Below are 16,769 nucleotides of genomic sequence, written 5' to 3'. Positions count from 1 at the left end.
GTGAGGATAAGAGAGAAATAGAAGATGATTAATGAGAAAACGAAGGTATTTAATGGGGTAACGAAAGGTAAAGTTAACACAGCTGGACGGAAAATGTATATAGATGAGTGACTAAGTGAATGAGTTAGGGAGTGGATGAGAATAAGAGTAATAAAAGGAAATAAAAGGGAATATAAGAGAAAACGAAAGTATTTAATGGGAAACTAAAACTAAAGTGAGCGCTGCTTAAAGGGAAATGTATATGAGTGAATGTTGTGAGTGGGTGCGAGCGTGATTACAGGTGGCCTCAGGTGCCAGTCTCCTCAGGTGCAGCCATGAAGAGCACCTGGCACACGAAGGTAATCTTGTCTGAAAAGTGGGCCAGGTGTTAACACATGATTACTTATACTACTACTACTACTATTACTACTACTGCTACTATATAAATGAAAATACTAGCAACAATAATCATGCAAAATTATACTACATGAGAAAAAAATAGATATACAGTCTAAAATAAACAAAATATATGGTTAAGTAAAAGGAAAGGTAACCAAATATGACTAAGACATGCTAATAAAAATATAATGATAAACAGAATCATAAATAGACGCATATAAGTAAAAATGAACGAAATCAAAAGCTATTGAAACTAAAAAAGAAAGCTAACGGTCAAAAAAAAAAATTTCTAACCCTCTTTCGACTACCTACTTTTACCATCAACTTTTTTTTTTTACCTTTTTCTTCCTTACTTTCTTCCTTTTTGCATTCCTAACCTAACCTAACCTCACCTTTTTGCATTCCTAACCTAACCTAACCTCACCTTTTTGCATTCCTAACCTAACCTAACCTAACGTAACCTTCTTCCTTTTTGCATTCCTAAACTAACCTAACCTAACCTAACGTAACCTTCTTCCTTTTTGCAATCTTCATAATTTTAACCACACCCTTCTTCTTTTCTTACTTTCTTGGCTCTTTAGTTTATTTCTCTACTAATAAAAACGTAAACAAGACCAAGAGTGACTTAACCTAACCTAACCTAACCCAAGCAAGCAAAGATGCATTACCCATGGCTGTGGCGAGACACTCCGGTTTCTTCTGCCTTTTCACGAGGAGGTAGTAGACGGGGATGCCGGTGCCTAGGATGACCAGAGCCGCCAACGCCTGCCAGGGCTGCTGCACCACGGGGAACACGCAGAGGCAGGCAGAGAGCACGATGTAGATGACGGGGAAGCCAATCCACACCTGTTGAAAAAGTGGAGGATGCAATTATAAGGTCCAAGTATAAAGCAAGTAAAAAGTAAGAAGGTAAGAGAGTGAAAAGTTAAAAAAAAGGTAAAATGTTGATGGTTTGAGGAGACGAAAGAGGGCCAGAAAGCAACAATAGAGAAGAAGATCAAAGAGAGAAAGGTATAAGTAAGAAAAGATAAGAAGAGAAAGAGGGACAGATAAGAGAAAAATAAAAAGGAGCTTGGAACGGGAGAGAAAGGAGGAGGAGGAGGAGGAGGAAGAGGATTAGGAGGAGGAGGAGAAAGAAAGATGGAAGGAAAAATAAATGTGTAATGAAAATGTGCTTCTTTTATAAACTTGTGGAAAGAGATGGATAAATAAAAATAGATATAGGCATAGATAGAGAGAAACAGAGAAAGAGATGGATGGATGTCGCAGAATTTCACAAACGTCCATCAATCATTCCTTCTCTCCTTCCCTCCCTCCTTCTGACCACTCTCGCAATCCCTCATCAATCATATTCTCTCACCTTCCTGATTTCCTCTTGTATTCCTTTCCCTCTTCCCTTATCTCTCCTTATCTTTCTCCCTCTTTTCCATATTCCTTAAACGTATCGGTCTCCAATTACGACTATTTCCTAAGACCACAGTGATGATTAATTGGGTTTTCATGGGTGTTTTTTTCCATTCAAGGTGCAGAAGCCAGGTAAAACTATCACTGCATCACAAAACAGTCCAAGGAAACCCCAGCAACTTGCACGAGAGGCTTTTCAAACAGACTTAAAAGGCCACAGAGAAGATTAATAGGTTTTTCATGGGTGTTTTTTTCCATTCAAGGTACAGAAGCCGTGTTAAACTACCCCTAGCATCACAAAACAGTCTATGAAACCCCAGCAACTTCTCCGAGAGGCTCTTCAAGCAGGCGAACTGGGGAAATGAAATAATAGGTATGGGAGAAAAAGGAAGGAAAAGAGGAAGGACAGGGAAGAAAAAATAGAAAAGCAAAGAGGAGGAGAAATAAGAGGGATGGAGGGAAGAGAGAGGGGAAGGAAGGAGAGGGGAATGGAGAAAAGAGAAGGAGAGAGAAAGAAAGGAATATCATATCTTATGTTTAAAAATACTTCTTACTCTACCTGCCTCTCGCCCCTCACCCCCTTCACCTGTCTTACGCACCTTAATTGGTCTCGCCAGGTCGGGTTTCTTCACTCTGAACCAGAAGAAGGAACCAATGCAGGCGACGCCCATCAGGTTACTTGTAAAGCCCATGTAGTTGATGAGGACTCGCACGTCGGAGGTCATAAACATAATCATGGACATACCAGCCTGCGGAACGGACAGGGACGGATCATTAAGCAATCATCATTACCTGTGCACATAACCTCCATCCACGCCAGCCCAGCACCCACCAATATATATGATTTAACCTTTCCCAGTATCCACTAATAAGATTTACCTTTCTCAGCATTCACCAATAAGATTTAACCGTTCCCAGTATCCACCAATATAGGATTTAACCTTTCCCAGCATCCACCAATAAGATTTAAGCCTTCCCAGCATCCACTAGTATGATTTAACCTTTCCCAGCATCCACCAATAAGATTTAAGCCTTCCCAGCATCCACTAGTATGATTTAACCTTTCCCAGCATCCACCAATAAGATTTAAGCCTTCCCAGCATCCACCAATAAGATTTAACATTTCCCAGCATCCACCAATGAGATTTAACCGTTCCCAGCATCCACCAGTGAGATTTAACTTTTCCCAGCATCCACCAGTAAGACAGCACCCGCCAATAAGATTTAACCGTTCCCAGCATCCACCAATAAGATTCAACCCTTTCCAGCATCCGCCAATAAGATTTAACCGTTCCCAGCATCCGCCAATAAGATTTAACCGTTCCCAGCATCCACCAATAAGATTTAACCTTTCCCAGCATCCACCAGTGAGATTTAACCTTTCCTAGTATCCACCAAGAAGAAATTTAACAACAAATGAATAAGGGAGAGAAATATCAAAACCCAACCCCTCTCAGATAGCAAAACAACCCACCATGAAGACCAGGGACGTGATGGGCGTGCTGTTGTTGACGTGGACGAGGGACAGCGCGCGGGGGAGCTGGCCACGGCGCGCGCTCACGTAGAGAATACGCGAGCCGAGCAGGAGTAAGCCGTTGAGTCCCCCCATGATGGAACAGGCGACGAAAATGGGTATGGTCGAAGCCATGACGCCGAGTGCAAGGTTGCCGAAGGTCTAGAGAGAGAGAAAAGGGAAGCTTGTTGAATGTATGCATAAATGAAGTTTGCCGAATGTGTGGATGTAAAGAAAAGAAAGAGAAGGGTGGAATTAGTTGATATGGGAGGGAATTGAATGATGAGTGAGGGACGTGGAAAGAGATTGAAAGACGGAGATGGAAGAAAGAAAGGGGACGGAAGGAGATGAAAGAATGGGAGAGACGGAGAGATAAAGGAAAGGAGAGAGAGGGAGATGGAAAAAAAGAGACGGAAATAGGAGGTGAAAGAAAAGAAAGACGTAATGAAATGGAAGAAAAGAATGGAGAGAAAAGTTGAAAGAAAGGAGAAACGGAGGGAAAGTTGGAAGCTGGTCAGAGGAAGCTTAGACGACGGAGAGAAAGTCAACCTATAAGGATGCATTGGAAAGTTTAGAAAGAAGGAAGAGAGAGAGAGAGAGAGAGAGAGAGAGAGAGAGAGAGAGAGAGAGAGAGAGAGAGAGAGAGAGAGAGAGAGAGAGAGAGAGAGAGAGAGAGGGAAGGCAGGAGGGAGAGAGGAGAGGAGAGAAAGTAAAAGTAAAGTCACTCTGGGTTTTCCAAGTTAAGATTTCTATTTGTTTTCTTCATCATCATTATTAGTTATTATTATTACTACCACTATTATTATTATTATTATTATTATTATTATTATTATTATTATTGTTGTTGTTGTTGTTGACGTTGTTGTTATTGTTATTGTTTTCCTGTATAAATCGGACTGCTTTCACAAATGGCAAAGAAAATGTCAAACCATGAATGTTCTGCGACCTAACCTGTAAATTCTGACTCACATACACCCACAAACACCCACACAAACACCCACACAACCCCCCCCCCCCCAACCACACACACACACACACACGCGAACTTTCTCCGTCCTCAGCGTCCCCGAATTCGCCGCAAGACGCAAACACACACACACACACACACACACACACACACACACACACACACACACACACACTCATTTATTGTGTATCTGTGTGGGCGTGTAGGTGGCCTTCCTTTCTTAAAAATCTTCAGGTTTCTCAAAATAAGATATTTAGGTGTATGTTTTATATGAACAAGTTTGATTCCACACATAACGTATTTTCCACACATAGATTTCTTAATTTTAAAAACATTCATTGTTATTTTCTACTATTATTTATTTATAAAAACCTCGCACTGATGCATGGAACTCATCCTTTTCAAGTTATTAATACATTGCATAATACGCGCAGGAACAATATAAACCTTATCTCTCCACAGTTCAGGACAGTTCTTTTCAGAAATAGTATTTTATGCTCAGGACCTCAAGTTTGGAATTCTTTGCCAGTAGAAATAAAAAATCTCCTTAATAGTAATAATTTCTCTCTATTTAAAAGTCAGTAAAACACACTTATTTGCAATCCAAAACAATCACGGTTAAAATTATAATTTATTCCTGAAACATGAACACAAATTTACATTATTAAATCTAATCAGTGAATTGCATAGTACTATTGTCCATATTATTTTTATTATTGTTATTATTATTATTATTATTATTATTATTGTTATTATTATTATTATTATTATTATTGTTATTATTATTATTATTGTTGATGCTGTTGTAGTTGTTATTATAGTTAACATTTTAGATATAACTATTATAACTTCATCTGGTATTATAGTTAATGTTGTTATTTATTGTATATTTGTATTTAGCTTTATGGTTGGGAGCTATCTGCAACCTTTAGAAAGATATTAATAGTGCAATGAAATAAATATACAGTCTGTCGGGAAGCTTCGGCTTGACAGGCTAGATTCGTTGCCAGAATTATAATTATATTTATATGTATATATCAATGTGTGTATATTATGGCAATAAACATTACTTACTTACTTACTTACTTACACGTTCACTTTCACCTCTCGTCACCCCCCTCACTTACCTCCCAACCTTCACCCATGTCACCCAGCTCATCGTCCCTTTTCATTTCTTTCCTGTTTATCTTTATTCGTTGTCAAAAGTATATTCACTTCTTTTGTCTCTCCTAATCTGGGTCACACATTTCTACTCTTCATTCCTTTCCTCCTCTCTCTCTCTCTCTCTCTCTCTCTCTCTCTCTCTCTCTCTCTCTCTCTCTCTCTCTCTCTCTCTCTCTCTCTCTCTCTCTCTCTCTCTCTCTCTCTCTCTCTCTCTCTCTCTCTCCTTCCAATTTCTTTTCTCTTTTATCTGTATTCACTCTCCATTCCTCTCTCTTTTTCTCCTTCTCTTCTCCGTTCTCTCTCTCACCCCACTCTCTCTCTATCTCTAATTCTCTTTTCTCAATTCTTTTATCCTTCTACCTGTCTCTACTCCTTCCCATTTCCTTAACTCATTATTCTTTTACCCTCCTCCGTCCCCTTCACTCTATTTCTCTCCCTACTAAGACCTTAATTCATCACCATATCTCTCTATATCTAACCTTCCTTCCTCAGTTATTTTCTCCTTTCCCTGCCTATACTCTCTCCCGATTCCTTGACTCATCTCTTCTAAATTCTCTCACCTCCTTCCCTCTCTCTCTCTCTCTCTTCCTCCTTCCCTTAGCCCTTCTATAATCTCAATTCCTCTCGCCCCAATCTTTCTTCCATCTTCCCTTACCTCTTCTATACTCTCCTTTCCTCTCTCCCCACTCTTTCTTCCTTCTTTCCTTATACCCCTTCCATACTCTCCTCCCTCCTCCCTCTTGCCCCTCTCTCTCCCTTCTTCCCTTACTTCTTAAATACTCTCCCTCCTTCACTACTCTCTGCCCCTTCCTCCCATACTCACCACAGCCACAGCAGGAGAGGACAGCATGAGTTCCTTGGGCAGCACAGCGAAGTAGGCGACATTGGTAAGGACGTAAATGATTATGACGGTGATGACGGAGATGGCGATGGCGCGGGGCATGTTCCTGAAGGTGAGGGGAAGGTGAGAGCGAGGGGGAATGATCATGAAGGGAAATGGTGATACTGTGAAGATGAGGGTTGGTGAGGGGTACATATGCGAGGAAGGATGGTGAAAAAAATATGATGAGAGGGAAAGTGAGGGGAAAGCTGGGTTAGAGAGAGTGAAGGAGGGAAAGTGAGTGACGGGGAATAACAGTGAAGGAAAACGGTGATGATGTGAAGGTGAAAGAAAGTGATGAGAGGGAAAGTGAGGGGAAAGCTGGGTTAGAGAGAGTGAAGGAGGGAAAGTGAGTGACGGGGAATGACGGTGAAGGAAAACGATGATGCTGTGAAGGTAAAGGTTGATGGGAGGGATAGATCGTGAATGGAATATGAAGGAGGATGAAGATGAAAGAAAGTGGTAAGTTTGGGAGGAATATGAAAGAGAATGACTGTGTGTGAAGATGATAAAATTGAAGAGGGAAAGTGAAGAAGGATGAGGAAGAATAAATGATGAGAAAGTGAAGGAAAATGAGACGAAGGTGAGGAAAGTGAGGGAAGGTGATGGTTTAAAAGGGGCAAAGAGGAAAGTTTAAGGGGAATGTTTTAAAGGTTCAGGGGGTATTTTTTTGTATGGTATCATTGTGATAGTGAGTTAGTGTGTCAGTGTTAGTGTGTTAGTGTTTGCTTGATGAATTGCTTGCTTGTCCTACTCTCTCTCTCTCTCTCTCTCTCTCTCTCTCTCTCTCTCTCTCTCTCTCTCTCTCTCTCTCTCTCTCTCTCTCTCTCTCGTGTGTGTGTGTGTGTGTGTGTGTGTGTGTGTGTGTGTGTGTGTGTGTGTGTGTGTGTGTGTGTGTGTGTGTTCACCTGAGTTTCTTACCTGGACGGATCCTTGAGTTCCTCCATGATCTCGTTGAGGCTGTCCCTATTAAATAAAGAAATAAAGAAAAATAAGTAAGTAGAATAACATATAGGAGGAAAATATATAAGGAAAAAGAAATGGATAAGTTAACGGTAAAAAGTATCTCCCGACTTTCTTCTACAGTTAAAAAAAATAAAATAAGACACACACAATCTTGTTTTTCCATTATCTTCCTTTTCATCTATTCATCTATTCATTATCATCTACTCTCCTTCTCTTTCTCATACAGTTCATTCTACTATACATCCATCTACACATCCATCCATTCACAATAACTTCAATAACCTTTTTTTCTCTACCTATAATATACTCTTCCTGATACACACACACACACACACACACACACACACACACACACACACACACACCTATCCACACACTCTTTCCAACATCCACCTCTCTCCCTGCCTATCCTTTACTCATCCCTTCAGTCTCTCTCTCTCTCTCTCTCTCTCTCTCTCTCTCTCTCTCTCTCTCTCTCTCTCTCTCTCTCTCTCTCTCTCTCTCTCTCCTTCCCAATTTCTGAACGCCTCCAGTGTCCACCATCCCACACACACAAGCACCGGCACCTCACCATCCCTCGTAGGCATAGAACGTGTGGTAGAAGGCGAGGGCTACGAGGCTCGGGTTGGTCACGGTCCCTTCCATCGGGTCCTCGTAGTTGTCAGTGGTGCCGCGTGAGAGGTGGAAAAGCCCGACGACAATGATCATGATTAGCACCACGACCTTCAACAGGGCCAGACTGTCCTGTACCCTGGTGGCCCAACGCACCCGCCGAGTGTTGACGAAAGTGAGAGCAACTGTGGGGGAATAGAAGGTAGAGATTAGATGGTGAGGAATATGATGGGGGAGGGACGGTGATTGAAAGTGTGAAGATAGAAGATTGAAAGTGAGGAGTAGATGGGTATAGGAGAGATAGAGAAGTGAAAGTGAATGTATAGGAAGGAAAGGGAAGAACAGGAGTGTGAGGAATATGAAAGGGGGAAGGACGGTGATTGAAAGTGAGAAGATGGAAGATGGAAAGTGAGGGGAAAGATGGGTATAGGGGAGATAGAGAATTGAGTGACCGGGTAGAAATGAAAGATAAGAATAGGATGAGGATATGAGGATTCAATGAGGATACACACACACACACACACACACACACACACACACACACACACACACACACAATGCACATTCCAGCTCATCCTAAAACAAAACTAACCCCCCAGAAGTATACCAATCATCTTCAAGGCTGCGTTGGAAAGTTTAAAATGACTTACTATCCATATCAGACCCCATGACACACCGTTTTTCGCAAATATCTTTCTAACGAAGACTCGGACCAGCATGGTGCTGCGGCACGGATTGTTTCACACACTCCGCTAATTTTTGACGCTATTGTGCACTGCCAGATGCGGTTAATTATGGCGTTTACTCTTGACTGTGATGGCAAAACCTACGTGAGCCACTCACACACTCGGACAGGTGAGGCGTGACGTATTTGTGACGTGTATCCACCAACTACCTCAACCCCTGGCTTCCCCTACTCCAACCCCCCCCTTTCCCTCCCTCCTACCCTCCTCTTTCTCCCCCACGCTCTTTCTCCCCAATACCCCCCTTCTCTCTCTCTCTCTCTCTCTCTCTCTCTCTCTCTCTCTCTCTCTCTCTCTCTCTCTCTCTCTCTCTCTCTCTCTACATCTCATGTACACTGAGAGAGAGAGAGAGAGAGAGAGAGAGAGAGAGAGAGAGAGAGAGAGAGGGGAGAGGAGTAGGGGAAGCCAGGGGTTGAGGTAGTTGGTGGATACACGTCACAAATACGTCACGCCTCACCTGTCCGAATGTGTGAGTGGCTCACGTAGGTTTTGCCATCACAGTCAAGAGTAAACTCCATAATTAACCGCATCTGGCAGTCCACAATAGCGTCAAAAATTAGCGGAGTGTGTGAAACAATCCGTGCCACAGCACCATGCTGATCCGAGTCTTCGTTTGAAAGATATTTGCGAAAAGCGGTGTGTCATGGGGTCTGATATGGATAGTAGACACAATGACGCTAATGTTAATGATAAAGAATCTGACCTACTTAAACCCATCCCAAACCATCACTTACGAATCAGCAGTATCGCAATCATCTTCACGGCAGCTTCAGGAGGTTTGGAGCCGTCGGGGAAGAAGGGCTGCGTCACGTAATTGGCGAAGGAGAGCGCGACGACGGCCCGGCTACCTGGCATACCCACCATCACGAACATCCACACGTACAGGAAGGCGGGTAGGGGTCCAAACGCCTCGTGCAGATAAGTGTAGTTCCCGCCGCTTTGAGGAATCATCGTACCTGTGGATAAAAGGTGTTCGTGTGACTCATTAAGAAACACAGGTAAGATGATTAAAGGTGTCTGTGTGTATTTAAGGGCCAGTATATTAGGAGTTACAGATAAGGTTAGGGTTTAAACGCCAAATGCATGTAAAATTTAGCTCTGAAGAATCAATGTATCTATAACCTGTGGGAATAAAAATGGTGTTTGTGTGACTCATTAAGAAACACAGGTAAGATGATTAAAGGTGTGTGTGTGTGTGTGTGTGTGTGTGTGTGTGTGTGTGTGTGTGTGTGTGTGTGTGTGTGTGTGTGTTTAAGGGCTAGTATATTAGGAGTTACAGGAAAGGTTAAAGTTCAAACGCCTAATGCATGTAAAATTTAGCTCTGTGACTCATTAAGAAACACAGGTAAGATGATTGAAGGTGTCTGTGTGTATTTAAGGGCTAGTATATTAGGAGTTACAGGTGAGGTAAGGGTTTAAACGCTAAATGCATGTAAAATTTAGCTCTGAAGAATCATCTTATCTATAACAGGTAAGTAAAATGAGTTTGTTGGAAGTGATGACGATGGACCTAAATGAGTATGATGAGGTGAAGCTACATTAAAAAAAATTAAAAAAACTACAACATTCACTATTTTCATCGACTATACTAACTAAATTATGCAAGACGCCAGAATGGAGACATGCTCAGTGGGGATGGCTTCGTTGAGTGGGCGAGGCAACGCTCCCCCACGCATGCCCTCAGTGACTGATTAATTGTGAGCAGGTCACTGTTATTAATTCTGGATGCGCTCGCCGGCTAACTAATGCAGCAAATTTGGAAGATAAAACCCTATTGTGGATGCTTGGGCGTGATCTACTGCCTGTGTGTGTGTGTGTGTTTGCAGCAAGGGAGGCAGTTGAAAAAAAAAAAAAAAAACACGTTCTTGGTTGCCTTGTAAGACCGACGAATGGAAAAGGGAGGAGAGACGGAGGCACAAGATATCCAGTTTCTTTTATGCAACCCTTTAAATTCTCTCCACCCCCAGTATGAACATAACAACAACGTAAGCAAAGTAATTGATTCCACGAACGCATTACAAAACTCCCCCGACAAGGTCAGATTTCTGTCCCTCCTCGACCCCTCTTTCTCAATCTTCTCCTTATTTTACTCTCCCTCTCCCTGTCTTTCTACCTTACTGAACTGTCTTTCTCTTAGTTTTCATATCATTGCTCATCGACGAGACTCTGCTTAGGTCTATACCAATTCTTTATTTTTCCCTGATGCCCTTTCAAACTCAAAATAATAATAATAATAATAATAATAATAATAATAATAATAATAATAATAATAATAATAATAGGTAAAGAGCAGAGAGGAAAATTTTAATATAGGTAAAGGGCAGAGAGGAAAAGGATAGAGACTTCACCCCACTAACTTCGATAAAGGAACAGATGGAAAATATAGAGGCTTTGAAACACTTAGCTGGAGAAGGGTAGATGGAGAGAGGATAGAGGATTCAACCCAACCTAATTCGAGAACTGCAGAGAGAGAGAAAGGGCGGTCTTTAAAACCCCTTGACTGCGGATTTCCTACAAGAAGACTCACCGAGCTGCAGGAGTGGAAAAAAAAGTGGCTGCTACAATTCAATGAAGAAAAATGTAAAGTCATGGACCTTGGGAGGGGATATCCAGCATACCGATATCACATGGGAAACACTCCACTACCCACCACAGAGGCAGAGAAAGACCTGGGACTATATGTTATCAGGCTTTTTTTTTTTTTTTTACAACAAAGGAGACAGCTCAAGGGCACACAAAAAAGGAAACAATAATAAAAAAAGCCCGCTACTCGCTGCTCCTAAAAAAGAATCAAAAGAGGTGGCAGAATGAGAGGTCAATTTCGGGAGGAGAGGTGTCCTGATACCCTCCTCTTGAAAGAGTTCAAGTCGTAGGCAGGAGGAAATACAGATGAAGGAAGATTGTTCCAGAGTTTACCAGCGTGAGGGATGAAAGAGTGAAGATGTTGGTTAACTCTTTCATAAGGGGTTTGGACAGTATAGGGATGAGCATGAGTAGAAAGTCGTGTGCAGCGGGGCCGCGGGAGGAGGGGAGGCATGCAGTTAGCAAGTTCATAAGAGCAGTCAGCGTGGAAATATCGATAGAAGATAGAAAGAGAGGCAACATCGCGGCGGAATTTAAGAGGTAGAAGACTATCAGTAGGAGGAGGAGAGTTGATGAAACGAAGAGCTTTAGACTCCACTCTGTCCAGAAGAGCTGTGTGAGTGGAGCCCCCCCACACGTGAGATGCATACTCCATACGAGGGCAGACATGGCTACCAGTGAAGGGATATCGAGCATACCAATACCAGATGGGAAACACTCCACTAACCACCAAAGAAGGAAAGACGTGGGACTATATGTTATCAGGCTACCAGTGAAGGGACATCCAGCATACCAATACCACATGGGAAACACTCCACTATCCACCACAGAGGCAGAGAAAGACCTGGGACTATATGTTATCAGGCTACCAGTGAAGGGATATCCAGCATACCAATACCACATGGGAAACACTCCACCATCCATCACAGAGGCAGAGAAAGACCTGGGACTATATGTTATCAGGCTACCAGTGAAGGGATATCCAAAGCTTTTGAATCAATCCTTAACCGGAAGATTCAAAAGCACCTTTCCACTTCTGACCTTCTATCTGATCGCCAGTATGGGTTCCGCAAGGGGCGTTCTACTCGTGATCTCCTAGCCTTCTTAACTGACTCTTGGTCATCCTCTCTTAGCCGTTTCGGTGAAACTTTTGCTATTGCGCTGGACATATCAAAAGCTTTTGATAGGGTCTGGCACAAATCTTTGCTTTCAAAACTACCCTCCTACGGTTTCTATCCTTCTCTCTGTACCTTTATCTCCAGTTTCCTTTCTGACCGTTCTATTTCTGCCGTGGTAGACGGTCACTGTTCTTCTCCTAAATCTATTCCCACTCTTTTTCTGTTGTTCATTGATGATCTTCTTTCCAAAACGAACTGTCCTATCCATTCCTACGCCTATGATTCCACTCTGCATTATTCAACTTCTTTTAATAGAAGACCCACCCTTCAGGAACTTAACGACTCAAGGCTGGAGACTGCAGAACGCTTAGCCTCAGACCTTACTATTATTTCCGATTGGGGCAAGAAGAACCTGGTGTCCTTCAACGCCTCAAAAACACAGTTTCTCCACCTATCCACTCGACACAATCTTCAAACAACTATCCCCTATTCTTTGACAACACCCAGCTATCACCTTCCTCAACACTAAACATTCTCGGTCTATCCTTAACTCAAAATCTCAACTGGAAACTTCATATCTCATCTCTTACTAAATCAGCTTCCTCGAGGCTGGGCGTTTTGTACCGTCTCCGCCAGTTCTTCTCCCCTGCACAGTTGCTGTCCATATACAGGGGCCTTGTCCGCCCTCGTATGGAGTATGCATCTCATGTGTGGGGGGGCTCCACTCACACAGCTCTTCTGGACAGAGTGGAGGCTAAGGCTCTTCGTCTCATCAGCTCTCCTCCTCATACTGATAGTCTTCTACCTCTTAAATTCCGCCGCAATGTTGCCTCTCTTTCTATCTTCTATCGATATTTCCACGCTGACTGCTCTTCTGAACTTGCTAACTGCATGCCTCCCCCCCTCCCGCGGCCCCGCTGCACTCGACTTTCTACTCATGCTCATCCCTATACTGTCCAAACCCCTTATGCAAGAGTTAACCAGCATCTTCACTCTTTCATCCCTCACGCTGGTAAACTCTGGAACAATCTTCCTTCATCTGTATTTCCTACTGCCTACGACTTAAACTCTTTCAAGAGGAGGGTATCAGGACACCTCTCCTCCCGAAACTGACCTATCTTTCGGCCACCTCTTTGGATTCTTTTTAGGAGCAGTGAGTAGCGGGCTTTTTTTTATTAATGTTTGCTTTTTGTGTGCCCTTGAACTGTCTCCTTTGCTGTAATAAAAAAAATAAAAAAAAAAAAACACCAATACCACATGGGAAACACTCCACTATCCACCACAGAGGCAGAGAAAGACCTGGGACTATATGTTATCAGGCTACCAGTGAAGGGATATCCAGCATACCAATACCACATGGGAAACACTCCACCATCCACCACAGAGGCAGAGATAGACCTGGGACTGTATGTTACCAGGCCACAAGTGAAAGCCAAAGCCGTGCCAATCGCAGCGGGCGGGTTAACCCACCTAATTCGCAGTAGACGAGGGCGCCGACGATGATAGCGAGGCCTGAGACGATCCATACGATAAGTGACATCCCGACTGAGCCCGTGTACTGTAGGACGGCCCCGGGCGAGATGAAGATTCCCGTGCCTATGATGTTACCCACGATGATACCCACGCAGTTGACGAGACCCAGCTCCTTCTTCATCCCCACCAGAGACCTCTTTTCACCCTCCTCTTCTTCCATTTTCTTCTTCTTCTTCTTCTCGTTCTCCGTTAACTCCCTTTTCCCTTCTTCTAGGTTAAGGTTTTTGTCTTCTTTGGTTTGCGGGTTTTCGTTGAGGGTGTTTTTCTTTCTGTTCCTCCGTGTTGGTGTTGGTTTGATGTCCTCGTGTTTGTTTGTTTGTGTTCCCTGTATCTGATTTTCCTCTTTCTCTGCACTTACTTTTCCATTTTCCTCCCTTCCGGTATTTGTTAAACTTGCCTCCTCTCTCTTCTTTTCCCCACCTTCCTCTTTTTCCTCCTTTCCTTCACTCTCACTTTCTTCTTTATCTTCTAGTACTTTCTCCTCCTCCGCTTGACCTTCACTCTCTCCTCTGTCTCCGTGTGCTTTTTCCTCCTGTTTTTCGTTCTCCTCCTCCTCTGGTCTCGGTGTGTCGCTGTTTGTTCTGCTTTTCCTCCTCGGTCTTGTCGGTGGGATGGGACACTTGTCAGAATTACCTGCGGATGATATTCTGTCCACAGGGGTACCGGAGGTTAGACACAGCTGTTCGTCGCCTGCAGGAATAACCTTGGTCTCACCCTCCACATGTTCCTCCTTTCCTGCACTTGTATCAGCTGTATTCCGTTCGTGTCCCTCGCTATTTTCACTCATCTCTTTCGCAATCTCATTTTCAAGCGTTTCCTCCCTATTTTCGCTTGTTTCGTCAGTATTAACGTGTTTTTCAGCTTGGTTGGGACTATCAGAAGCAGAGTCGTGGTTCATGTTTTTCTCCATGGCTAGTTATTTTCAGTTCCCGGTCTAAAGCGACGAGAGAAAGTCAGTGAGTAGGAGGCAGGAGCAGTGACGAGCATGCGCACCTTCCTCCCTGACTCCCTAACGCACACTGGCGCTTGGAGGCCGCCGATGCGAGTTTACAGCTTCCTTCCGTTCTCTGGCAAGGGCAAGGTCAAGTTTGAGGTTTGGGTCCGGCATCGATTCTACCAACCCAACTTATGCTAGATCTCGTCCAAGTCTTGTTATATATTCATTAAGTGGTGTTTGGCTTTTATATAATTTTCATCTTGGTGACGGAGTTAGGTAAATGTTTTGGGTTTTCAGAGTTAGGTCGGCATATTACAAGCTTTTACCTGTCCTACTAGTATTTGTTAAGAATGATTTGGCTTTTATATTTCATCTTTGGGACGGCGTTAGTCAGCTTTTTGGGTTTTCAGAGTTAGGTCGAAACATTACAAGCTTTTACCCGTCCCAGTAGTGTCAGTTAAGAGTTAATTGGCTTTTATACTTCATCTTTGGGACGCAGTTAGTTAGCTGTGTTGGATTTTCATAGAGCTACATCGACGTATTACAAACTCAGTCGTGAAAAGTGATATATAAAAGAAGCTCGAGAAAACTATCTGGCCAGACCTTGAATTTAAACGCGTCAAGAGTGATACATCTTTCGACAGCTCAAGAGTTTTATGTTACACGTAAACACACTAATATAAGATGAAAATAATTACGAGCTTCTTTGATTGACTGGGTAACTTTTTATATGCATTTAACTCATTCCTTTACACTTACTTATCGAATTTCTCAACCTTACTTACACTCTACATCCTTCAACAGTTCAAGAGTCTTATTTCACACGTAAAGAACCTTGTATTAGAAGGTGTTTAATCGGTAATTGACTAGGTAACTTCTAATGCATTTTTCTCAAGGATACGGTTGAAGGATCTAAATGGGGGAGGTAGGAGGGGAAGGGGTGTTAGTGGGAGGGGCGTTGCGTGATGGTGTATTGTAGTAAGGCTGTTTTACTATTGGGAGGGTGTCAAGAGGGATAGAGTGGAAGGGATGGATGGGAGCTAAGAGAAGGATGAGGTGGTGGATGCTGTGGAAGATAAGAGGGTTTTAAGAAGGAGGGATGCTGCGTGGATGGAGATGAGATGAGATGAGAAGGATGACTATAGTGAGGCCAGATTGGCGAGGTCGTTTTTGGTATCTCTTCCTCTTGTAATGTTACCAACACCAAACATACGCGAGGAAGAGACAGGTGTTAGGACTATGAGGCAGAGCAGAGAGGAGGAAATAACCCGCAGGAACCAACGCTAAAACGACCTCGCCAATCTGGTCTCACTATAGGGTTGAGTAAGTTCGTGGATGTGACAAAGGAGAGGTGGAGAACGCTGGTAAAGATCTTTGTTCCATAGTGTACGTGTGATGCTGATGATTGTAGGGATGTAAGGAGGACGCAGATAACTTAGAGGAGGATGAAAGACATAACTGGAATAAGAGGAAGAGTAGAATAGCTCCACTTAGAAGGATACAACAGTTCTTTTATATTATCTTACGGGTGATACAAGGAAGAAGACAACGTTTAAGAAGAGGAATTAAGAAGCAAGTGGAGTTAGGAAGCAATACAGACCAGAATACTATTTTTTTACGTTTCTTCTGTCTTATCGAGGATGTAAGACGAGGAGAAAAAAAGAGGAAAAAAATAAGAAATAAAAAAAAAAATCATTCAGAATCCAGATAATATCCAGTTTATACTTGAACGTGAGACTCCCAGATCAAGTTACCTGTTGGACATATTTTCAGGTGGACCAAGCAAAGACAACACCGTGGCCCTACACACACAGGCACAGGTAAGCACTCATCAGTTTAACGATCTCTTCATGCGCAGACATTCCAACACGTGACTGAACCCTAAAAAAATATGGTTGTAGTTGTTTTTCTGTCTCTCGTTATTCTGTGAAGCAACTGGGCGTTAAAAAGGATGACCGTAAGAATAGACGA

The 16,769-nt window shown here is 42.9% G+C and overlaps 2 protein-coding genes across 2 annotated transcripts in view; both read right to left on the bottom strand.

Moving 5' to 3' along the window:
- Positions 1 to 16,769, bottom strand: part of LOC126999496 (uncharacterized) — a 48,965-nt gene that overhangs the window by 4,194 nt on the left and 28,002 nt on the right. The window lies entirely within an intron of this gene.
- Positions 16 to 16,769, bottom strand: part of LOC126999491 (uncharacterized) — a 57,259-nt gene continuing 40,505 nt past the window's right edge. Inside the window, exons 16-23 of the mRNA XM_050862137.1 lie at positions 9,362 to 9,583; positions 7,844 to 8,069; positions 7,228 to 7,272; positions 6,250 to 6,373; positions 3,257 to 3,457; positions 2,382 to 2,531; positions 1,047 to 1,224; positions 16 to 348 (exon numbers count right to left, since the gene is read on the bottom strand). Of these exons, the coding sequence (XP_050718094.1) occupies positions 287 to 348; positions 1,047 to 1,224; positions 2,382 to 2,531; positions 3,257 to 3,457; positions 6,250 to 6,373; positions 7,228 to 7,272; positions 7,844 to 8,069; positions 9,362 to 9,583 (1,208 nt within the window). The 3' untranslated portion in view covers positions 16 to 286. The remainder of the gene's footprint in view (positions 349 to 1,046; positions 1,225 to 2,381; positions 2,532 to 3,256; positions 3,458 to 6,249; positions 6,374 to 7,227; positions 7,273 to 7,843; positions 8,070 to 9,361; positions 9,584 to 16,769) is intronic.

This window comes from Eriocheir sinensis, chromosome 16 (assembly GCF_024679095.1).
Source record: "Eriocheir sinensis breed Jianghai 21 chromosome 16, ASM2467909v1, whole genome shotgun sequence".
Lineage (NCBI taxonomy): Eukaryota > Metazoa > Arthropoda > Malacostraca > Decapoda > Varunidae > Eriocheir > Eriocheir sinensis.
Note: the sequence above shows the minus strand (reverse complement) of the source record. Positions and strands in the feature narration are given on the sequence as shown.